Source organism: Leptonychotes weddellii, chromosome 1, assembly GCF_054177405.1.
Source record: "Leptonychotes weddellii isolate Sample4059 chromosome 1, ASM5417740v2, whole genome shotgun sequence".
Lineage (NCBI taxonomy): Eukaryota > Metazoa > Chordata > Mammalia > Carnivora > Phocidae > Leptonychotes > Leptonychotes weddellii.
This window is the reverse complement of record NC_138369.1, coordinates 119,858,205-119,881,199: the sequence shown is the minus strand read 5'-3', so window position 1 is coordinate 119,881,199 and position 22,995 is coordinate 119,858,205. Positions and strand designations below refer to the sequence as shown.

The 22,995-nt window shown below is 40.3% G+C and overlaps 1 protein-coding gene across 10 annotated transcripts in view; it reads left to right on the top strand.

The window, feature by feature from the left end:
- IGF2BP2 (insulin like growth factor 2 mRNA binding protein 2) overlaps positions 1-22,995 on the top strand; it is a 163,582-nt gene that overhangs the window by 95,280 nt on the left and 45,307 nt on the right. For all 10 annotated transcript variants that reach the window (XR_014148613.1, XM_081831038.1, XM_081831031.1 and 7 more), the window contains exons 3-4: positions 19,360-19,408; positions 20,496-20,547. Coding sequence is in view for 9 of the 10 variants with exons in the window: in XM_081831038.1 (XP_081687164.1) it covers positions 19,360-19,408; positions 20,496-20,547 (101 nt within the window). In the remaining variant the exon portion in view is untranslated. The remainder of the gene's footprint in view (positions 1-19,359; positions 19,409-20,495; positions 20,548-22,995) is intronic.

Sequence of the window (22,995 nt, the reverse complement as noted above, 5' to 3'; positions counted from 1 at the left end):
CACAATACCTGGAAATGAAGAACGTCCCCCGCCCCCATCCTGAAGAACAGCCAGCACTGTTGGGGTTGGCTTCGCCATGCACCAGCCTGACTGAGTCAATACCTTCTCTTTAACCAGACCAGGGAGCTCAGGACAGCCAACGGTGTTCTCCCTGGTGCTGCTCCTCTCCACCCTCCCGGAAGGAAAGTAGGAGGTGAATCCCCCATGAGGATAGGTTGATGGCATGGATATGGTGGCCAGCCTCCCAGTCCTGGCATCTAAGGAACCCTACATAGTAAGGCAGCCTAATCCCTAGAGATCTGTGCTCTGTGCTGTTAGCAGAGACATAAGGAGAGACCTCTGAGTTCTGTTTCTGTTGAATATAGAAAGAGAGGAAGGAATAGAGGCATATTCTGCTTCAGCACACAGCAGGTTTGTAAGATTGCACTACAGACCAAAGGCAGATCAGCTAGATCAGTGTTCATTAGATAGCTGCTAAAGAGAAGATACCAATTTTAAAAATCCAAAAATATGTTGGGCGGAAGAATCATTACTGGAATAAGTAAATAGTCTTCTGTGGGCCTTACTTTGATGGAGGCATTATTTACATGGATTTAAAAAAAATAGAAGTTCTTGTGCATTTGTTTAAAAAAAATCAATCATGTTGTTTAATCATGGCTTTCACTAACCTAAGACTCTTAGTATTTTTTTTTTTTTTTTAAAGATTTTATTTATTTATTTGAGAGAGAGAATGAGAGAGAGCAAGCACATGAGAGGGGGGAGGGTCAGAGGGAGAAGCAGACTCCCTGCCGAGCAGGGAGCCCGATGCGGGACTCGATCCTGGGACTCCAGGATCATGACCTGAGCCGAAGGCAGTCGCTTAACCGACTGAGCCACCCAGGCGCCCCAAGACTCTTAGTATTTTTAATGGATTTATCTGTTGTACTCTTCAATAGGTGTGGTAAATACCTGCTGGAGACAAAAGAGTATTACAGTGGTAGTTGGTGAGATGCTTTTGTTTTAAGTTAAAGAGGCACTTAATTTGTTGGTTAAATGTACCTGGCAGCCCCATGTCAAGGAGAAATGAGGAATAGTCAGAGGAATTCCCCAATAGTGGTGTGCACACAGCCACAGGAAAGGGTAGAATTATGCTCGTACCCAAATTTTCAGAGCCACAAGGCTCTTTTCTTTGAGGAAGGAGGTCAGTAAGAAGAAAGAAGAGGGGCGCCTGGGTGGCTCAGTCTGTTAAGTTTCTGCCTTCAGCTCAGGTCGTGATCTCAGCGTCCTGGGATTGAGCCCCGCATTGGGCTCCCTGCTCAGTGGAGAGCCTGCTTCTCCCTCTCCCTCTGCTGCTCCCCCTGCTTGTGCTCTCTGTCTGTCTCTCTTGCTGTCAAATAAATGAATAAAATCTTAAAAAAAAAAAAAGAAGAAGAAGAAGAAGAAAGAAGAAAACAGGTTCTGAAAAGAAGGTTAATGCTGATGGCTATGTTTATGTGTCTCCAGTGTTTCACCTGGTGTTCAACTGACCCTGCAAAGGGCCTGATGTTTTGTTTCCGGGTCTTGGTGAAAGGTTTAACATTTGCATGGCTCAACTCAGGAAATAGGAAGCTTTTCTTGATCCAGTTCCTGCCAACCTCTCCAGCCTGCTCTCTTGACCTACCCTGGAAGTATTCTTTGCTCCTCTCAAACTAAATGACCTGGCCACCATGCTTTTATGTACCTCATTCCCTTGACATGGAAGGCCTTTCTGGACTCTTCTCCACTTTTGACCTTGCTTCTGGACTGCTTACCTTTGTTCACCTGGCCCATTCTGTCTCCTACTGCTCAGGACTCGGCTGAGGTGTCTCTGGGGGCCTTTGCTGGGTTCCACCCTGGCCCCCTCCAGGGTGATGCAAGCCTGTCTTGGCTATAGGGTGCACTCACTGTGTATGTGACTGTCTTCCCAACCAGACTGTGAGTTCCTCCTGGGAGAGGACAGGCTTTTCACCTGGTCTCTCTGGTGTCCAGCATAGTAAATACTCAGCAAGTGTTTGTCAAATAAATGAAATTAGTGAGATTAATCAAATCCAGAAGTCACCTCCTAGAATACTGAAGAAAAGTGGGGAAGAATTCTGTCAAGTTTCTGGGGCACCTGGGTGGCTTAGTTGGTTAAACACCCCAACTCTTGGTTTTAGCTCAGGTCATGATCTCAGGGGTCATGAGATTGAGCCCCGCGTCAGGCTCCATGCTTAGTGGGGAGTCTGTTTGAAGATTCTCTCCCTCGGCCCCCCCATAAATAAATAAATCTTAATTAAAAAAAAAGAATTATGTCAAGTTTCCCAGGATGGGTGAAGTGAGGGAGGTTCTTGAACATATGAAGAATGATCAACCTCATTTGTAATTAAAATACAAGTAAGATAATACTTTTCACCTGTGAATAGGCAGAAATAAAAAATTTGATAACTATGTTTTCAGATGTGTGAAGAAACAACATTATGTTGCATTTGTATTTTAACATTATAAATGCAAGCCCTTTAACCCAGTGATTCCATTTCTAGGGGCTCATCTTCCAAGATATAGCCACACATGTGCAAAATTAGTAGATAGATAGATAGATAGATAGATAGATAGATAGATAGATATTACAGCATTTGGGTTTTTGTTGTTGGTTTGTTTTGAAATAGCAAAAGAATAGAAACATTATATGTCCATCAGGAGACCATGGGGTACCTGAGTGGCTCAGATGGTTAAGCGTCTACCTTCAGCTCAGGTCATGATCCCAGGGTCCTGGGATCAAGTCCCGCATCAGGCTCCCTGCTCAGCGGGGAGTCTGCTTCTCCCTCTCTCCCTGCGTCTCCCCCTGCATGTGCTCTATCTCTCTCTCTCTCAAATGAATAAATAAAATCTTTAAGAAAAAGAAAGGAGACCAGTTAAGTTAATTATGGTACTTTCATAAAATTGAGTATTATGCACTTATCAAAAAGAATAATACAACTCTATGTGTATGAGTATGAAATAATCTTCAAGTGAAAACATAAACAGAGCACTAACATTTTTATTTGGTGGGGAGAATATATACATACATGCTTATGTATAGAACACTCTGGAATGATTTTTTTTTAAACTAGTATCAAGAATAAGAGGGCATAAGTACAGAAGGGAATTGTTATACTATACCTTTTGGTATCTTTTGAACTTTGTGCAAAGACGATATAGTATTTGGGGCACCTGGGTGGCTCAGTTGGTTAAGTGTCTGCTCAGGTCTTGATCCTGGGGTCCTGGGATCAAGCCCCACGTCGGGCTCCCTGCTCAGGGGAGTCTGCTTCACCCTCTCTCTCTCCCTTTGTGCTCTCCCTGTCTCTCTCTCAAATAAATAAAATCTTTAGAAAAAAATAAAAGTACGTTCGTTTGAAAGAAACCAGTTAAGTGGTAGATGTAAATGTTCAGATTTGCTGAAATCTGCAGGACTGCTGTATAGAAGTCACTGAGAAGAATTCTATCCTATGAACACTTTCCTCCTGATGTCTCCCCACACCCTTTCACCCTCTGACCCCTGCCTTTGAAGTCTTTCTTAATCACCTGTTACCTAGACCCTTGTTGGTGGAAAGAGCCTTTGACAATTATCTAGTGGTATTTTTATTAAATCAGGCTGAACATTGCTGCTTTTTGAATAAATATGCTATGCCTTAAGTTTCACCTACTGCTAAAGCATGTTACTTTAAAAATGTGAATGTGGGCTTTAAAGAACTATTTAGATCAAAGTTGCAATAACAAGCAGAGTATCACTACAATACTAATTAACCAACATCTGAATTATGGGCCAGAGCTGTTTCTGTGTAGTGGAAACATAGGCTTTGATCTGGTGATTTCTGACATCAGTGGAATTCCTTGGAGGCAATTATAGTCTCCTTATTCACAGTCCCATGCCAAGACCTACATATACCTATAGGATGTGGACGAGCTCCTACTTAGCTGTGCCATACCCTCCATTCATAGTAAATTTCATGAAATAACATCACACCTTCAAAATCCAGGTACCAGAGATTGTGCAAGAGTAACCCTGACGGTAGTGAAGGTGTAAACATAAAGCTTCTGTAATCAGGTAGAAAAGGGAATAAATGGGATAAATTGTGGCTGTTGGGATGGGTCATGGTACAAATAGAGTCAAAACCCACTATTTTTGGAATACTACTCAGCCATCAAAAAAATGAAATCTTATCATCTGCAACGATGTAGATGGAACTAGGAGGTATTATGCTAAACAAAATAAATCAATCAGAGAAAGACAATTATATAATCTCATGTGGAATTCAAGAAACAAAACAGAGGATCATAAGAGAAGAGAGGGAAAAATAAAGACAAAACAGAGAGGGAGACAAACTATAAGAGACTCTTAAGCATAGGAAACAAACCTGAGGGTTGCTGGAGGGGAGGGAAGTAGAGGAATGGGGTAACTGGGTGATGAGCATTAAGGAGGGCATGTGATATAATGAGCACTGGGTATTATATAAGACTGAGGAATCACTGACCTCTACCTCTGAAACCAATTATACATTATATGTTAATTAATTGAATTTAAATTTTAAAAATGGAGGGAAAAACCCACTATTTTTGGATTGTAAGCCATCCTATTATAAAATACTATGGACTGTGTCATCTATCTTATTTATTGGTTTGTTCAAAACAATATGCAAGCTTTGCTGAATTGGTTTTTTGGTTTTTGGGTTTTTTTTTTCCCAGTTCTCTTTGTAGCTTAGGTCCATGGAGATACCTCTTCTGCTTCTTAACCTTCTCTTTGTGACAGTTTTGTTTTGCTGCTAAAATGAAGTGCATTTTAGTTTGGGAAAGCATCTGGTCTGTCATCTTGTCTAACTGCCTCCAGTTCTGAGGCATTAACCAGAGAGGTTAAAGGACTAGCCTCAACATCTGTCTGACAACGTGTCCAAAGGGGAGCGGGATTCATACTCAGCTGGGCATGCCTTCCACTCAGCTGCCCTGTTGTTGAAATAATGGTAACCTTTGGTAACGGAATGTTTTATTAGGGGTGGGGAGAATCACAGAGTTAGAAAATCCAGGGAATAGATTTAAATTTATATTTTTTCTTAAATCGTATTTCTCTTAAGAAATCAGGGCCTTTTCTTTTGCTTACAGACATTCGATAAAGTGTTTGCATTTCCACAAGTTTCTAGTGGATATTACAAGTTCTCTGTTTCCCACCAAGGAACAAAAGTACTCTCACTTAAGCATAATAATCAAGGTGCTCTTAAATGAAGAAGCATAATCCTTCAGTTTGCCAGTTGTACTCCTCAGCTTCTAAAATTATCCTGAAATGGATTTTTAGCCTGACTCCTCAGGTGGCTCCATATAATTTCAGTAGCATCTTCCTTGGTTCAGTGCTGCCTCCATGCAGTGCCCTCTGTTGAATGACATGGTTGTGACTCATCAGATGAAGTCAAATTCACTCACATTTCATAGGAAAACCAGCTCTCCTGGGTACATCAGAACCAAAGCTGGGAATGAGAGATGCAAGCGCAGTTTGAGGTTGCTGTGCATCTATCAAAATAATCCTGCCCACATTTGTAGGGAGCATTGCAGTTTACAGAGTACTTTCTCATAATTCCTTGGGGTTTGGCAAGGGACAATTAAGAGGAGAGGGCAGTTGCTCATCACAAAACTAAGGAGACTGGGACTCTATGAACAGCAGAGGGGAGGGCAGCGCTGAACCCTCCTCCCTCCCCCAATCATGTTGCTGAGAACCTGGCCCCAGGCAAAAAGAGAAGGAGCTTCCCGAAGTAGGGAGCAGCCCTGTGCTGCATCCAGGGGAGGGGAAAGAGATGGGAAAAGGAATTTGAAGCTGTGGTAGCAGGACCTCTTATGGCCACCTGCTGAGCCAGGTAGGTTGTTCACCTTTATTCAGGCCAGGTGTTGACTTCTCTCTGCAACTTCCCATTGATGGATTGTGCTGGGGCCCACCCAGCCAATGGTGCTGGCTTAAGAGGAAGTGATGAAAAGTCAGGAACCAACTGAGACAGATGCTCTGTTTACAGTCTTTGTAAGACAGGGAACTCAGAAGAGACTGTGAATCAGCAGCTGGAAGGAATTCTGTGTTTAAGCACCAGAGATGTTAACCCTGTCATGTCCATTGATTCATTCATCAAATTTATGGAGTGCCTGCTGTGTACATGCCACCAGGTTAGAAGCTGTGGATGTACAGCAGTAGGGGTAGGATGTGCATAGATGCAGAAGGATACAGTTCATGAACCTTGCATTTCTATTAGTACCCTGGGAAAACTTCTCTGTGTAAAAGTCTAGTCTTCCAAAATTGGTTATAAATCAAATTTGCATATCTGAAGTTATCTCCCTGCTTATTTGCTTCATTTCAGAACTGATGTAAAGGAATCAGAAAATGAATCCTCATTAAGAAGATGAATCCTTTTTTTAAAAAAAAAATATTTATTTTAGAGAGAGAGAAAGAGAGAGTGGGGGTGGGGGGTGGAGGGAGAGGGAGAGAGAGTCTTAAGCAAACTCTCTGCTGAGTGCGGAGCCTGAACGTGGGCTTGATCTCACAACCCTGAGATCATGATCTGAGCCAAAACCAAGAGTCAGCTGCTTAATCAACTGCACCACCCAGGTACCCCTAGATGATAAATCCTTTTTAAAAATAAGAACAATTTATATACTCTTTCCCTGGTTCATTCATGTTTTTAAAGCTGACTATTTGAGGTTTTAAAAAGCAAATATCAGGGCGCCTGGGTAGGTCAGTCAGTCAAGAATTGGACTCTTGATTTCAGTTCAGGTCGTGGTCTCAGGGTTGTGAGATCAAGCCCTGTGTCGGGCTCCACGCTCAGTGCGGAGCCAGCTTGAGATTCTTTCTCTTCCTTTCTTCCTGCCCCGCCCTGCCTGTGCTCGCTCTCTTTCTCTCTCTCTCTCTAAAATAAATAAATGAAATCTTTTTTAAAAAGTGAATTGCATTGTACTCAAATCATGTAACATTAACTTTAAGAGCTAGTGATTTTTCTCTCTTTTTTCATCGCACCTTAGGAGATACCAGTTGGTCACTGATTTTTTTTCTTTGCATCCAGTGAACTGCTCTTATCTTTCCATTGGCATTGTGTGAAAAGTTGTTTTTCTGACTCCTTTCCCAATTTTGATAAATAACTTTTCCCATGGTCTTTTCTATTCTCTCCAGAGTACCCCTTTGTATAGCAGAGAAAGCCTTAGGGGGTCCAGTGCCAAGGACAGGCCCTGGGTAGGGAGGAAAGCTTCTCCAAAACCCCTTTGTGGCAATGCACCTGTCCCACTCTTACACCTGGGAGTATCTACCCCAACCTTAACTTCTCCATGGCCCTTGGAAACAAGGACTCTGCGATGCTATTTGCTAGCTGCAATTACATTATAAGAATACTGTGCAGAAATAGGTGTTTAAAGATACTTGGTTCACTTCTAGCCAAAACCTAATTTAGGCTAGCAAAAAGCAGGGATAGCCTTTTTCCTTCAGTATTTAATGAGATCAAGGCACCAACTCTGAAGTACTTTCTTTTGTTCTATTGACATTAAGTTGAGAGTTCTAAGGGTTGCTGAAGTCAATATTGTCCTGTCTTTTTTACTCCCTAGAATATAAGCAGCCTGAGGACCTTTTTGTTTTGTTTACTAATATACCCCAGAACCTAAGCCAAGTGCTTGGCATATAACAGGTGTTTAGGGAACATTTGCTCAATGAATTTGGAAAAGTTTTAAGTTTAATCTTAGAAATCATTCTGTTCTCCAAAATCAGATAAAATGTCCTATATTTAATCTCCTGTCAGAACATTTGGGTATATGTGGCTTAGGTTGTTTACAATCCAGTATAGGTAAGATGTTACTCTTGTGTGAGATGGTGAATACTACTTGATGTGCACAGCAAAGGGAAGGAGTTCCTTTGTGAGGGAGGGGTATGTGATTTGGCTAACCCTCTCCTACCTTTCTCTGCTTATTGGGATTCAGGGCTATAGTAGAGATGCATTTAATTTTTCTCAGTCATCATCATGACTATAATGAATAAGATCAAAGTGTTCTATAACTGCTGGGAATAATTCCTTCTTTTCAGAAGTAAAGTGTTGTTGGTTTATCACTCATTCCCAGACATTGAGGACTCATAGCTTCTGGCTTGAATTTTTGTGTTCATTGTGAAACTCTTTCTTCAGTAAGTCAAGGCGTGCTGATGTACTTCTTGTCTTAAGGGTTCCCAGGAAACACCACCTTTACATGAGTCACGACATCTAATCACAGGAAATGTGTGTAGTGGCTACTGTGCTAGGAAATATCTTCTATATTTTTCAGTCAGCAGCCTATTGCATTGAGCTGATGAGCATAAATTAGAGTCAAAGAAATTGGTTTGGTTGAAGACCAGTCAGTGTCTTCAATAAGCACATGTTCTTATAGTTGGAAGACAGAGTATGGGATGGAGTGGGCCAGGAAAAAGAAGCCAGCTGTCAGCAACAAATGCTTCTGGTGAATTTGATGATTGCTGAGCACCTGCTGTGCTCTAGACTTGGGCTGAGAAGGGAAAAAATGAAGAAGGCCCAGGTAGGAAGGAAGGGAGGAGGGAAGGAGGGGGACAGATTTGTGTGCTCTTTGGAAAACTAAAGAAACAATTATTTGAAAATGGGTTGAAGAGATGCTGGAAGGATGGCATAAGTGTGGGTGACTAGGCATGTGGCTCTCTTTGCCTTTACAAAGATGATTTTGTGTTTACCATACACCACACAAGGCAAACATTTATATACTCGGATCATAACTTGTCTTGCATCGAATTTATGTGTATCATTTATCTTGGCTCAAATTATGATGTCTAAATATGTGTTTGTACCCTGGTTAGTCTTAATTACAGATAATGAGTTGAGGGCCTTGTAAAGAGTAACTAATCACTTCTGTAGAAACACAGTTTGGTTTTGTTAACTGGAACCTTCATCACAGCAGAATAAAAACATTAAAGAAAATCCTTTCAGTTCTTACTCTGCTTAGATCTTAAAAAGCTGGAAGTTGGTGTGCAGATTTTTGGTTCACAAAGACTCAGCCTTACCTCTCAAAATCTCACCGCCCTGAATCCAAATGCATGTTTGTACTTTGGCACACATAAATGTTCTAGTCTTCTGAGGACTTAATCCATGTGTCTGGGATCTACTCCACCTTTCCCCGTACAGCAGTTGTATTTGGGAGAGAGGTCTCAAACTTTATCATGAGGCTCAGCACAGCCCTGGTTGAGGCCAGTGGTACTAAGCAAAACTGTGAGGCAGATCATTCCCCCCTCAGGCCTTTGCAGGTGTGTCCAGCTCCCAGCCCTTCTCCAGAAGAGCTGACTGTCAACCAGGAGTCAGCTGACCTGGGGAAGAAAGTCTTTATCCGCCACCCGCCGCCAAGGGCATTTATATGTAAGCGAATTCTTTTGAGGAGCAACAAGTGAGCCGCAATGGTGAAGTTTCCAAAATGACCCTTCCTGGAGGAGGTGTTTTTGGTCAGAGTCTACAATGAGGTTGACACTGAGAGGGAAAGGCTAGAAGTCTATTCCTAAGACCCATTTTCCTAGAATTTGCCTGAAAGGGCATATCTTGTCCAAAATTCATTGAACTGAAATCTATACATAAAGTGTAAATTTTGCTATTGGTGAATTGACAATTCCAAAGTGACATTTTAAGAAAAAAGATTTAAACTTGCAGAGCCTATGTCAAAAATATCACTCCCTACCTGTGAGATGCAGGCCAGGGGACTCATCAACTTCTCAGTTTATGGATTTGAAAAATGGGGATAACAATGCCCACTTCCTGTGGGAGTGGTAAGGCTTAAAATGAGATGCTTAGGATACATGAACTTAAGCAGTGGTGGTGGTTTGGGGAAAGCTTCCTGCTAAAAACACTGTGATGGGGCGCCTGGGTGGCTCAGTTGGTTAAGCGACTGCCTTCGGCTCAGGTCATGATCCCGGAGTCCGGGGATCGAGTCCCACATCGGGCTCCTGGCTCGGCGGAGAGCCTGCTTCTCCCTCTGACCCTATCCCCTCTCATGCTGTTTCTCTCTCTCTCTCAAGTAAATAAATAAATAAAATCTTTTAAAAAAAAAAACAAAACTGTGATGAATGTTTTGGGTGTACCTTTGAAAACTTTATTAGACTTCATTAAATAAAATAACTTGGATGGGGAAGAGATAGTGTTAAGTGAAGCACATGGAGAAGTTTTGGTCACACCAGAGCTCAAACTATTTCTTTGTCATGTCACAAAATGAATTAAGGAGGGGGATGGTGGATGGGAAAGGTGGTATTATTTGTAGGAAATTGTATACAAACCTTGATAAGAGTGGTCACACTTTTCCTGTAAGCATTTTTTATTTTCTTTTTAATTTCCTGAAGAAGTTTTTGGCAAAGAAAAATATCAATTTCTTCCCCAAATTATTATTTAGATTTTTTTTTTGTCTTCGGTTCAAATAGTTCTCCTATTTACCGCTATTCTGGTAAAAGGAGCCCTTTGCCAAAAACCGAATATGAATCAAAAAAGAGAAAGTTTTAGATACTTCCTTTTTAAAGAGCTAAAATATTGAATCTCTGAGAAATCTGGTTATCTACTTTGCTAGAACAGTATATGGTCATTTCAGTCTACAAAGTCAAGCATGCTAGTTCCTTTTTTTTTTTTTTTTTTAAGATTTTATTTTTTAAGTAATCTCTACGCCCAACTTGGGGCTCGAACCCGCAACCCCGAGATCAAGAGTTGCATGCTCACCAGCCGAGCCAGCCAGGCGCCCCCATACTGATTCCTTTTAACAGGAGATTATTTTAACCTTCCTCTTACACTTTCCAAAGGATTTATAGAATCCTGCAATTGGAATGAAACTTAATGGTCTTTTAATGCAAATTATACTCACTGTACCCCTTCCCAATAGGGGAATTACTTCACCATCTTGCCCAGGAGTAGCAGTCTGGCTGGTCTTCTCATGAACGTCTAATCATCATAAATCATCCCATTGACTTTTCTCTTTTGCCTTCTCCCTCTTTCAGCAACAATTAAGAATCCCTGGTGCTTTCCTCAAAAGGGAAATCTGGAATTGTGTTAGCAACTTCTTAAAAAGTCAAGGCCTTTTTATAAGCTAGTAAACTGTCTGAGAGGGTGTAGGAGGTTAAGTAAGTTACAAAGTCTCAGGCTACTGCTTATCATATTCACTGATGTCTTTTCTGTCGCATTGAAGCAGTGGACTTTCATGAGCTCCTGACCCTGAATGTGCAGGAAGCATGAGTATGTTAGGGCTGCTTGAGGATTTATGGTTTTGTGGACCTGAGTTTATAGAGCAAAGGAAGTTACCAGGTTTTTAACTGTAGTTCTGCTGGCTTAAAACCCTTTACAATAGGTTACCACAATAATATCTAATTTAATCCTTTTATGATTTGGCCCATAGTACTGCTAATATTAATTCACAAAGACTTTGATCACATAATTTTTCTTCCTAAAAAATCCCAAAACCTCTTTTTGTTCATTTTTTTCAGCGGTTTATATATTAAAAACATTAAGTTTTCTAATAACTGTTATAATACATTTATTTTAGATCCCATAGAGGCAAAGGCAATTGTTCTTCATAATTTTGTAACAAAGAAATTGACTAAACAATTTGTTTAGTTGACTCCTAATCATTTTCTGTGCCCTGCCTGTGTGTGTGTGTGTGTGTGTGTTTGAGAAAGAGAGAAAGAGAGACAGACAGAAAAGAGGGATTTGGGGAGAGGATTTAAGTGACAGTTGACTAGAGGATTGGACTTGGCAATCACTGGTGATTCATTTGCTTCCCTGAGCAGCCCTAGGTCCTAGTTCAATTTAGCACTGAATATCTTTTGTACAGACTGTCCAGAAGTTTTAAGTTTAAGGGTTTTTTTAAATTTTTATTTAAATTCAGTTAATTAACATATGATGTATTATTTGTTTCAGGGATACAGGTCTGTGATTCATCAGTCTTATATAATACCCAGTGCTCATTACAACACATACCCTCCCCAGTGTCCATCACCCAGTTACCCCATCCCTCCACCCCCCTTCCATCCGGCAACCCTCAGTTTGTTTCCTATGATTAAGAGTCTTTTATGGTTTGTCTCCCTGTCTGGTTTCATCTTGTTTCATTTTTTCCTCTCTTCCCCTATGATCCTCTGCCTTGTTTCTTAAATTTCACATATCAGTGAGATCATATGATAATTGTCTTTGATTGACTTATTTTGCTTAGCGTAATACCCTCTAGTTCCATCCACATCGTTGCAAATGGCAAGATTTCTTTTTTTGATGGCTGCGTAATATTCCATTGTGTATATATACACACCCCATCTTCTTTATCCATTCATCTGTGGATGGACATCTGGGCTCTTTCCATTGTTTGGCTATTGTGGACATTGCTGCTATAAACATCAGGGTGCGTGTACCCCTTTGGATCCCTACATTTGTATCTTTAGGGTAAATACCCAGTAGTGCAATTGCTGGATCGTATGGTAGCTCTATTTTCAACTTTTTGAGGAACCTCCATACTGTTTTCCAGAGTGGCTGCACCAGCTTGCATTCCCACCAGCAGTGTAAGAGGGTTCCCCTTTCTCCGTATCCTCACCAACATCTGTTGTTTCCTAACTTGTTAATTTTAGCCATTCTGACTGGTGTGAGGTGGTATCTCATTGTGGTTTTGATTTGTATTTCCCTGATGCCAAGTGATGTGGAGCATTTTTTCAGTGTCTATTGGCCATTTGGATGTCTTCTTTGGAGAAATGTCTGTTCATGTCTTCTGCCCATTTCTTGATTGGATTATTTGTTCTTTGGGAGTTGAGTTTAATAAGTTCTTTATAGATTTTGGATACTAGCCCTTTATCTGATATGTCATTTGCAAATATCTTCTCCCATTCTGTCTGTTCTCTTTTGGTTTTATTGACTGTTTCCTTTGCTGTGCAGAAGCTTTTTATCTTGATGAAATCCCAATTAAGTTTAAGTTTTGAACACATACTAATGAGTGCATGGAATACAGTGGAATCTGACTGAGGCACTATCTGGTGAGGGAGGGCGACACAAAAACCATGGTGGTTTTAGTCTTGGCTTTGCCACAGTCCTTGGAGTTGGTTAACATACTTGCCACTCTTTACAGAGAATGCACATTTCGTGGTGCTCTAATTTCCCTCCAAAGTGGGACTGTGTGTAATCTGATGGCACCCAGAATTGCTGTGGAAACAGATGGGACCTAGTTAGGTAGAATCCCTCATAGAACACCAAAGGACTCTATCATAGGATCCTCTTTACTTCCTAGATTACCTCTCTTGTCCACAGTTTACCTGGGGATCCTCCAGTCCCTAGACGGCCTAATTTTCAAATGGAACCTGAGGTCTCATGGGCTGTATTCCCACAATTTGTGAATTTTGTTCTCCACTTAAGCCCTCATCATGGTCAAGGCTTGGGCTAGAATTCCCAAGGTGGCTGATTAGACTTGTGGCTAATTACCATATGCCTGAAAAACTATGCCATCATCCTCTGCATATGCAAGCATGTATTTTACTTCTCCCCCCCCCCCCCCGCTAAATACAGGTAAAATAGTTCTTCAGAATCACAGAAATTCCATGACAATTAAATATGATTGTATTTCCCCAAATGGTTGGCCACTTATTCTAAGCTACAAATTCTACCATACAAAGTATTTCTGCCAGGTAATTGAAATTCCTAACAATGGACATCTCGTTTATCTGAAATTGACTCAAGTTGGAACTTTCTATTTCTTCTGGGCATCTACAGTACAAAGATAATAACATTCATAAAAAGTATTCTGAGGTACTTAGATGTTGAAAAACTCCATATACTGTCAATTAAGTCCATTAGAATTAGATGAACTGGGGTTAAATATATTTGTTTTGTAGTTCTTTAAGATTTGATAGTCTAGACATGTATGCTATAATCACCAATTAACCAGAGTATAGAATCAAAATAGCCAAGTTCCCCAGCCCATTCCCAAGATGGCTGTCGGGCTATATTACCCGTTTCCTGGTAGCATGGAGGCTGAGCTTCTTTCCTTTTCTCACCCAGAATGCTTACCTTCCTTGAATTTTGAGAGTGGGTAATTCTGAATTCCTAAATCCTGAAGCCACTGGGAAAGAGCCTGTGTATCTCCATTAAAGGGCACTCTCTGCTTGACTGTGGGTCTTACTCTGCTTTCGATTAAAATGAAAAAGAAAAAGATCAAAACCCTGCTCCTGACTGCCCTATTTATTCTTGTCCCTTTATCCCCCATGGTTGTTGGATCTCTTTATTCTCTTTAAATCTAGAGCAATTCTGCAGTTTTTAGATTTTTTAATGACATTGACATTTTGAAGAGTCCAGACTAGTTGTCTTGTAGAAAATTTTACATTGTTTCTTTGCATTGCTCTTTTCTCCCATAGTTCCCCCCCCCCTGTGGTGAAATGTATGTAACAAGATTTGCCATTTTAGCCATTTTTAAGTGTATCGTTCAGCTGCAGTAAGTCCACTGGCCGTGTTATACCACCATCACCACTATCTGTTTTCGGAACTTTTTCATCATCCCAAACAGAAACTCTGTACCAATAAACATAACTCCGCATTCCCCCTTCCCCCAACCCGCTGATCTAGATCTAATTAACTTGACTAGTATAAGTCTGAGTGGATTCTCTTAAGTGTGGGGATATATTGAAAACATTCCTTCATGTGAAAAAAGTTATAAGAAAATAAATATAAGACCCTAACAGATTAACTTTAGTATGGGTACTTCCCAAGTGAGCACACTAACAGATTAACTTTAATAAGCAGTACAGAGGGGCACCTGGGTGGCTCAGTCGGTTAAGCCTTCAGCTCAGGTCACGAATTCAGGGTCCTGGGATCGAGCCCCATGTAGGACTTCCTGCTCAGAGGGGAGTCTGCTTCTCCCTCTCCCTCGGCTCGTGCTCTCTCTCTCTCTCAAGTAAATAAATAAAATCTTTTAAAATAAAAATAAAAATCAGTGCAGAGCATAAAATTTTGATACATGCTGCAGCATGGATGAACCTTGAAAACATTATGTGAACTATAATAAGCCGAACACAAAAAGACGAATATTGTATAATTCCACTTACAGAGGTATCTGTATTAGGCAGATTCTTTACTCTTGTTTTTAAGGTAGATTGATGAAGGCATTGAAGGCATGCATATAAACTGCAGGTGTAACCAATTGCTTTTGATGAAGGGATAAGTGCACAAAGTTTGGGCAGTTTGGTGTGGCAAGATGAAGAGGTGGGGAGGGAGGCAGTAACAGGGTCGTGAAAGGGAATTTGGATGTGGTGACAGGAGTCTAAACAGGCAGGAGTAACCAGTCATACTTGTGTTTTAGAAAGTCACCGGCAGCCAGGGAGGGATAGATGGGAGAGGAGGGAGTACCTTCAGAAAACGGGCCAACTGGGAGACTGCTGTAATGCTTCCCGGCAGTGAGGATGAGAAATGTCATTACATAGATTTAGAGAAGCTTGACTTCTTTTTTAAAATAAAGGAACTGTGAAATTATTCCTTTTTTTAAGGACAAAAAATTATTTTCTTAAAGCCAGTCACTTTCCTGGGGCACCTGGGTAGCTCATTTGGTTGAGCGTCTGCCTTCGGCTCAGGTCATGGTCTCAGGGTCCTGGGATCAAGCCCCGCGTCAGGCTCCCTGCTCAGTGGGGAGTCTGCTTCTCCCTCTACCCCCCCCCCCCGCTCATGCTCTCTCTCACTATCTCTCTCTCTCAAATAAATAAATAAAAATATTAAAAACAAAAAACAGCAGTCACTTTCCTAAGTTACTATGTATGTTTGGCTTTTTAAAGCAGGGTACACTTTTATGGATTTCAGAGAGAAAAAGATTTACATTTGTTGGTTGAAACTGAGCCAAACACTGTGTTTCCTTTCTAAAGGAAAGAGGGAAAAGAACTCTTCCCTCTTCTCTTGACTAACTGGCAAAGGAGAAATAAACAGTTGGCCTTCCTGGGTGGGGTCAGGGGATCCACATCACAGGCAGGCTACAGCCAGCAAGAGGAGGGCTTTTCCCAGCCCCTGGGGTGCTGTGTTCTCCTTTTAGACTAGGCACTGGGCTCTGTGCTGGACAGGAGACTAGTAAACTGCAGACTGTCCTTGAGGAAATTACCATTAGCAGAGGGTTGGTGGGGGGACACGACAGCCCCAGCAGAGAAATAATTATAGCAGAGTGAGCTGTTACAAAACCTGCAGAGTGCAGAGGAGACAGTTCTGCCTGGAGATGCCCCGGAAGCCTCTGCACGTGTGAGCGGGGTTTGAAGGGCATGTGGAAATCCCTCACAGGGGAGAGGGAGACGGGCATCCCAGGACCCCGACAAGGAGGCATAGCATCCAGATGGTGCTGTGCAAGTTAGCAGAACTCACAGGTCCTGATCATTCCTGATCCTGAAAGATAATCGCTCAGGATAATCTTCGCAGTGACCCAAGGATCAGTTTAATTGGTTCTCCTGTAGTGCTCTCCAGTTCCTTTTTTAGTTCTCAGCTCTTTTTCTTCCTTTCCATACTGATCTAAGATTAGAGATGCCACACGCTAGCTTTTTAGAGATTATTTCTCCTAGAATCCTGCTTAATGAACATTCCAGTTACTGAACTGATTGCTCAATGTGCATTCTTTACATGAGATATTACAGGGAAACATTGTTTTAGGCCCATTTAGTTAGGATTTGGGGTAATCTGGACTGGGCAGAGTGTCATGACTTACATGTTAGGAACAGAGTTGGCTAAACAAACTGATATTCTGTTAAATAAGATTTCAAGAATGCCTAACCTAATTATGGAAGAAGTGAGGTGTTTGTTTTTTGTTCTTTTTTTTTTATTTAGTAGTTTCTAGCATACTTTTCAAAAAGAAATCTGTGTATTCATTAAAGCCGCCTTAGTAGGAGTTTTAATTGTTCATTTTTTAAAGTAAGTAAGATGTGAATACATTCCCATTTTTTAAAAAAAAGTGAATGACAGAAGTAGCTAAAATAAAAAGTGTATGTCCCCTTTCACCAACTACTTGTAGCTACCTTTTTTAATGCATTTACAAACATACACATTTAATAACATGTAGTCTGTTTGGGGCACTTAAAAAACTGGATCAGCCTAATCTATAATTAGCTCTCTTCTTATAACAGCATGCCTTAGAGAGTTCCCTATGACCATGCCCATGTGTTTACTTCATTTTTTTTTAAAAGTAATCGCCATACCCAATGTGGGGTTCGAACTCTCAACCCCGAGATCAAGAGTTGGATGCTCTACTGACTGAGCCAGCCAGACATCCCTACTTCATTCTTTTTAACAGTTTTATAATGTTCCATCTTGTGACTATCCTATGATTTATTTATTCATTGCCCTGTTGGTGGATACTTAGATTGTTTGCAGTCTTTGTCATAACAAACAATGCTATAATAGCTGTCTTTTTTCAAATCTTTGTGTTCATGCATGAGTTTCTTCCAACAAGACTTATACCAGTAAATTCTTGGTTAGCATTCAGAATCGATGTTTATATCTGGAGATAACAAAAATATTTTTCTTTAGAAATACTCAATTTCTTGCAAATTCTGATGCCTTTACTATAGTTAGGCTAGTGACATCTTCTGTGGAGCATTCCATGTAGCCACTACGTGGGATGGTGTCAGCAGTTTTATTATGAACTATTGCCAAAGGCAGTGTCAGAAAAGAGGCTTCCTAGCATAGAGGTAGAAATCAGTTCTTGGTTCTTTTTCCTCCTTCCTATCTTGATACAAGATTAGAGGTTCTATAGATGGGTTTGTATTGACATTTAAGCAGCCCTATGGTAAAGCATGAATGCATTCTCATTTTTAAAAAAGACAGAAGTACCGTGTAGGATCTAGAACATAGGGATGGCCCCCCTTGCATTTAAAAGCAATCTGAGAAAACTGGAGCTCCTGATTTACTTCATTGTTTGTTTCCATGTTTCCTCTCTCTTTTCCTCTCTGTATGAATTGTAACATTGTTTTCTGGGGCTATTGCCCAGATTAAAGCCATGCAAAAACATGTGGCTCTGTGTTGCCACTATTTGGTACCTCCTACACCAGAAGGAAAGAAAGAGTAATGGTGAGTACTTTGGCCATCACATCCCTTCGCTTGCAACCCCCCCAAATGGATATTTGGGGAATTGAATGTCAACTCTGTCCATTAAAATGACCTCTCTAATATTTAAATGTTGATTTGTATTTTCTTTCCAGGATCTAACATGTTTTTAAAAGGTAGAAAAATTCTTATCCTCCCATTTCTATTCTTTTTTTCTATCTAATTTTAATGTTTACATAAAAACAAGAAACAACCTAAATCACTTAAAGTTATGAGACCAGCAGGATGTCCCAGAAAAACAGAAAAATCCTCTGACTAGAAAGGCAGGAAAAGTCCCAAAAGTCCATCAACTGGGGATGGGTTAAATGCACTTTGGTACATCCAGGTAGGATAAAATAGAATGAGGATGCTCTCTGCCAACGTGGGAAGATCTCCAGGATATTACTGTTAAGGTGAAAAAAACAACATGGAGAGAGCTTGTAGAATATGCAAATATTTCTGTAAGAGAAAATGAAAAATAAGAATTTATATTTGTATTTGCTATTATTTGCATAAAGAAACTGAAGGATAAGTAAAAGTATTTATTTCCGGGGCACCCTGGGTGGCTCAGTAGTTAAGCGTCTGCCTTCGGCTCAGGTCATGATCTCGGGGTCCTGGGATGGAGCCCTGCATCGGGCTCCCTCTCCCACTCCCCCTGCTTGTGTTCCCTCTCTCGCTGTGTCTCTCTCTGTCAAATAAATAAATAAAATCTTAAAAAAAAAAAGTATTTCTGGTGAGGGAACGGGGTGCATGGGAGTAACTTTCCATAGTCTACCTTTTTATAGTGTTCTAATTTTTAAATTGTTACTGTATTGCTTATTTAAAGATAAAAGTAATTTTTGAAAGGAAATTTTGCATTATTAGGTACGGGATGAGCTAAATCTGATCTTGTTGAAGCCCACTCTATATGTGACTTCACCTGTCATGTTTGAGCCTAGGTACCTTTTGGGGTAGGGTCAGTTACAGGACCACATACATGTTTTGGGAAGGAAGGTAATAAATTCTGTTAATTAGAATATATACGGCAATTTCAGTTCTAACTACTTTGGCAAGAAATTGAAAAGGCACATCTGCATTTAAACTGTTTCTTTAGCATATTCAGACTTGTTGGGTTTATTCTTCACTTTTTCCCCCCAAGTAATTGAAAACCTTAAAACATGATGCTCATGAGTCACAGCTGGAATCTCTTGCTGATGCCTCCGTAAGCACAGTGAGAAAGTGAATTCAAACTCTGGTCTTAAGCCTGTTTTTGTTATTTGCTGATGTCTGTGTCCTAGAGAGAGTGTTACAGTCTGAGCTTTCATTTTTACAGGAGCAGAAAAATTCAGATCCGAAACATCCCTCCTCACCTGCAGTGGGAGGTAAGCTAGTCTCACCTGCGTGTTTAGAGTCTATCCTCACCTTACTTTTTAATAGGCCAACAAAACATCGCTCCCTCTGTTAGTTCCCTAAAGAAGTAGAGGTCCTCAAGGCCTGTCCCACAAGGCCCCTGGGTCCCCTCTCTTCCTTTTTCAGTACCCTAATGTATGTGATCTGTCATAACTTTAGGGTTGTGTTTGTCCCTTTTGTGGTGCAAGATGTGTGCTCTGAGCTCTCCTGCTCTGTCTTCTCAAGCACCAGGCACCAACAAACTGTGAAACAAAATGTATACCTGGCTGGTGATTTTTATCTCGTAATTTTGTGAATGATTTTGACCTTTCCAAATTATGATTTTGGAAAAAATAAAATCAGTGGAAACCCAATAAAAATAGAAGGTCGTTAGTTTGAGTAGGTTTTTTATTTTGAATTAGTTTTGCTAGTGGCTAAGATATAGTTTCAGAATTGTAAAACTTCTTATAAAATAGCAACCTTAAAATTTAAGAAGATAAAATTTGAGGAGCGGCCTTATTGCATTATTTAAAAACAAACTGCCCCAATGTTTATTTCCAACTCAAAACAGCCTTAAAGGAAACAGAATGTTTTGTCTAATATTTTTATTACTTAAAAAAAAAAACCTTTATTATGAAACATTTCAAATATATATATCCCATTGCTTTGTAAAATTAGGAGATTCCCTAGAGAAAAACAGAAGGAAGAATGGTTAAAACTTCCAAGAAGGACAAGTGAGCCTTGTATTGTATTCTGCTTTTCATTTCAAAACCAGTATATTCCAACCATCATCATGAATGTGATTGTTAACAGTTACTAAGACTGAAATTCTGCTGTGTCACCTCAGTGAACAGATTACTTGAGAGCCAATAAGCAAATGCAAGTACCATATATTTATTCAGTTCTGTTTTGTTGGAAGACCTGAAATATCAATTTAATGAGATTATTCCCATAACTGTCCTTGTTTTGTTTTAGTTCATTTGCTGGAAAATATCACTATACTTTTTTTTTTTTTTTTTTTGTGGTGAGTATGATCTTGTCTTCCCATTCTGACATTGAAGGTTTTTTTTTTTTTTCCAGGTGCTGGATGGACTTTTGGCTCAGTATGGGACAGTGGAGAATGTAGAACAAGGTAATAAGTGAGGAAATTAGCCTAATGAATTTTGATAGGGATTATTATCTGTTATTTCTTACAGGCTGGGTCAGCTCCAAAGAGAAATAGTAAGTTCAAATTCCTTTGGAACAAGCTTCCTCTGTATATGAGAGATATTCAGATCTTTTTATCCATATCTATATAATTTATTTTTTCAAGGAATAGGATTTTCAGGTTGGTTTTTTATACTCTGTTAATGTGCTGAAGCACTAGGCAAACACTGTCAGGCTGGGGTAAGCTTAATTCACTTGGAAGTAATTTAATTTACGCTCTTACAGTTTGCCTCTTCCTGGCTAAGAACAACAGATCCCTAATGTCTTAGACTGAGTGTTTCTCAAGGAGTAGGATCCCCCACAGTGCTTATGAAAATGCAGATTCCTGGGGCTCACCATAGACCTACAAAGTAAGACTCTTAGGGGTAGGAGTTCATGAATCTATATTTTAAACAAGCACCCCCAAGTGATTTTTGTGTGTACTCAAGTTTGAGAGCCACAGGCTTAGAACAGTGTTGGAAATCCACAGAAAATATATACTCTTCTTCTTGCCATTCTCATCTCATCTAAAACATGAAATGCTATGATTTTAAAAAGAAAAAAAGGTACCTTTTTAAAGAGGCTGATATTTTACGTAGCTCTTTTGAGAGTCCCAGAAAAGTAGATTCCAGGCTCCTGATGTGACAGGCTGTAACATGCAATAAAGATTATTTTTCTGGGGCACCTGAGTGGCTCAGTCGTTAAGCGTCTGCCTTCGACTCAGGCGCATCAGGCTCCCTGCTCAGCAGGAAGCCTGCTTCTCCCTCTCCACTCCCCCTGCTTGTGTTCCTGCTCTTGCTATCTCTCTCTGTCAAATAAATAATAAATAAAATCTTAAAAAAAAAAAAAAGATTATTTTTCCTTTGGCCTAAAAAACAGAATGTGAATTTGGTTATTTACAGACTGTGGGACCTTGGAAAAGTCACTTACCCTCCCTGACTCAGTTTCCACCTGTATAAAATGGGGAGAATAATTTCTACCCCTTCCATATCACTGAATAGTTGTGGCACCCAAAGAGAACCTGTATAAATATTTGTAGGTGATGGAGTCCTATATGATCTCAAGGGATTGTTAAGGTTCACTTGGAAATCATCACAGAGAACCCATTTTCTTATATGCAATCTGTTCTATCTGCCAGTATAATAATCATTTTAAAGTAGTAATTATTCAGACATTCTCCACTCCATGAATATTAAAAATATTATTATTCAATTTCATGCTGCTGACTGCCCATGCCCAAAGGTGAAGGGAAAGAGCTCAGAAAGAAGACATGATTTACAAGGATTCTATTTCTCAGTTCTTGTTATTTCCCTCAACATGGAAAAGAAGACATTCTAATAAGGATTGGATATATTAGGCAAGATGGCCTCACAGACATGAACCTGTAAAAGTTACTAGCCAAGACCATGTTATAAATTCAGGACAATGCCATGCTAAGAAGAATTATTCCAGGTCCTTGGGGCAGTTTACAGCTCCTAGCGCACGTGTGCCCTGGAGACCACCCAGTTTCCAGCTGCCTCACAACTACAGGATAGAAGTGTTGGGCTTTTGTTTTGTTTTGTTTCATAGGTGATTCCTGATTCAGCAGGAAAACATTTTCAGTAGAGTTTTAAGAAACTTTTTAGAGCTTTTATGTCCAGCGAAATAAATTATTTGAATGGAGCTCAGTTCTTTCCAGAATCACAGAACTGTCTGATTTCCTGACGACAAGTGTCTTTGAATAACAGAGAATATGACTAAGAAGTGAGAACAAAATCTGGGAATCTGAGAATCCTAGTGGATAGATTTATTCAGGAGGTTCAAACCCAGCCCTTTCTCCCTTTCTGGGAGTCGACAGCCTCATCTGGAACACTAGAAAGCAACAAATAGGAACCCTCTGTACATTCTGTGTGTCAGCACTGAGAGGATGGTTATGGGCTGCTCATCCCCTGTTTTGCACTGTGAGGACTTCTCTGGGTAAGTGTGAATTAGAAGCAGCAAGAACACTCCCAGGCAGAGCTGGGCTGGGCTCTGCATTTATGACATGTAAATCTCAGTAGCAGCTCCTTCCTGAAGACTATGCATCCCTTCCTTGTGAAGGCTGCAGCTACCTTGAAGTTACTGGATAAACAATATCTTTAAATGTGGTCTTTAACCTCTTTGAGAGTCTTAGGAAATTATAAACCAGAGAAATTCATATAGCCACACCTTTGAATCTTTGGTGGGGGTGGAGGTGGGGTGTGAGTTTATAAAATTCCAGAAGCCCTAACATGGATCCAGGATTAGGAATTCCTACACTACAGGGTTTTATTATTCCTTTGGAAAGCAGCTTTATCACGGTTTTCTTAAATTATCATTAACTTCCTGTTGTTAGTCTCTCAGTAGCTTAAATGTTTAAAGGGAGGATCTGATTTAG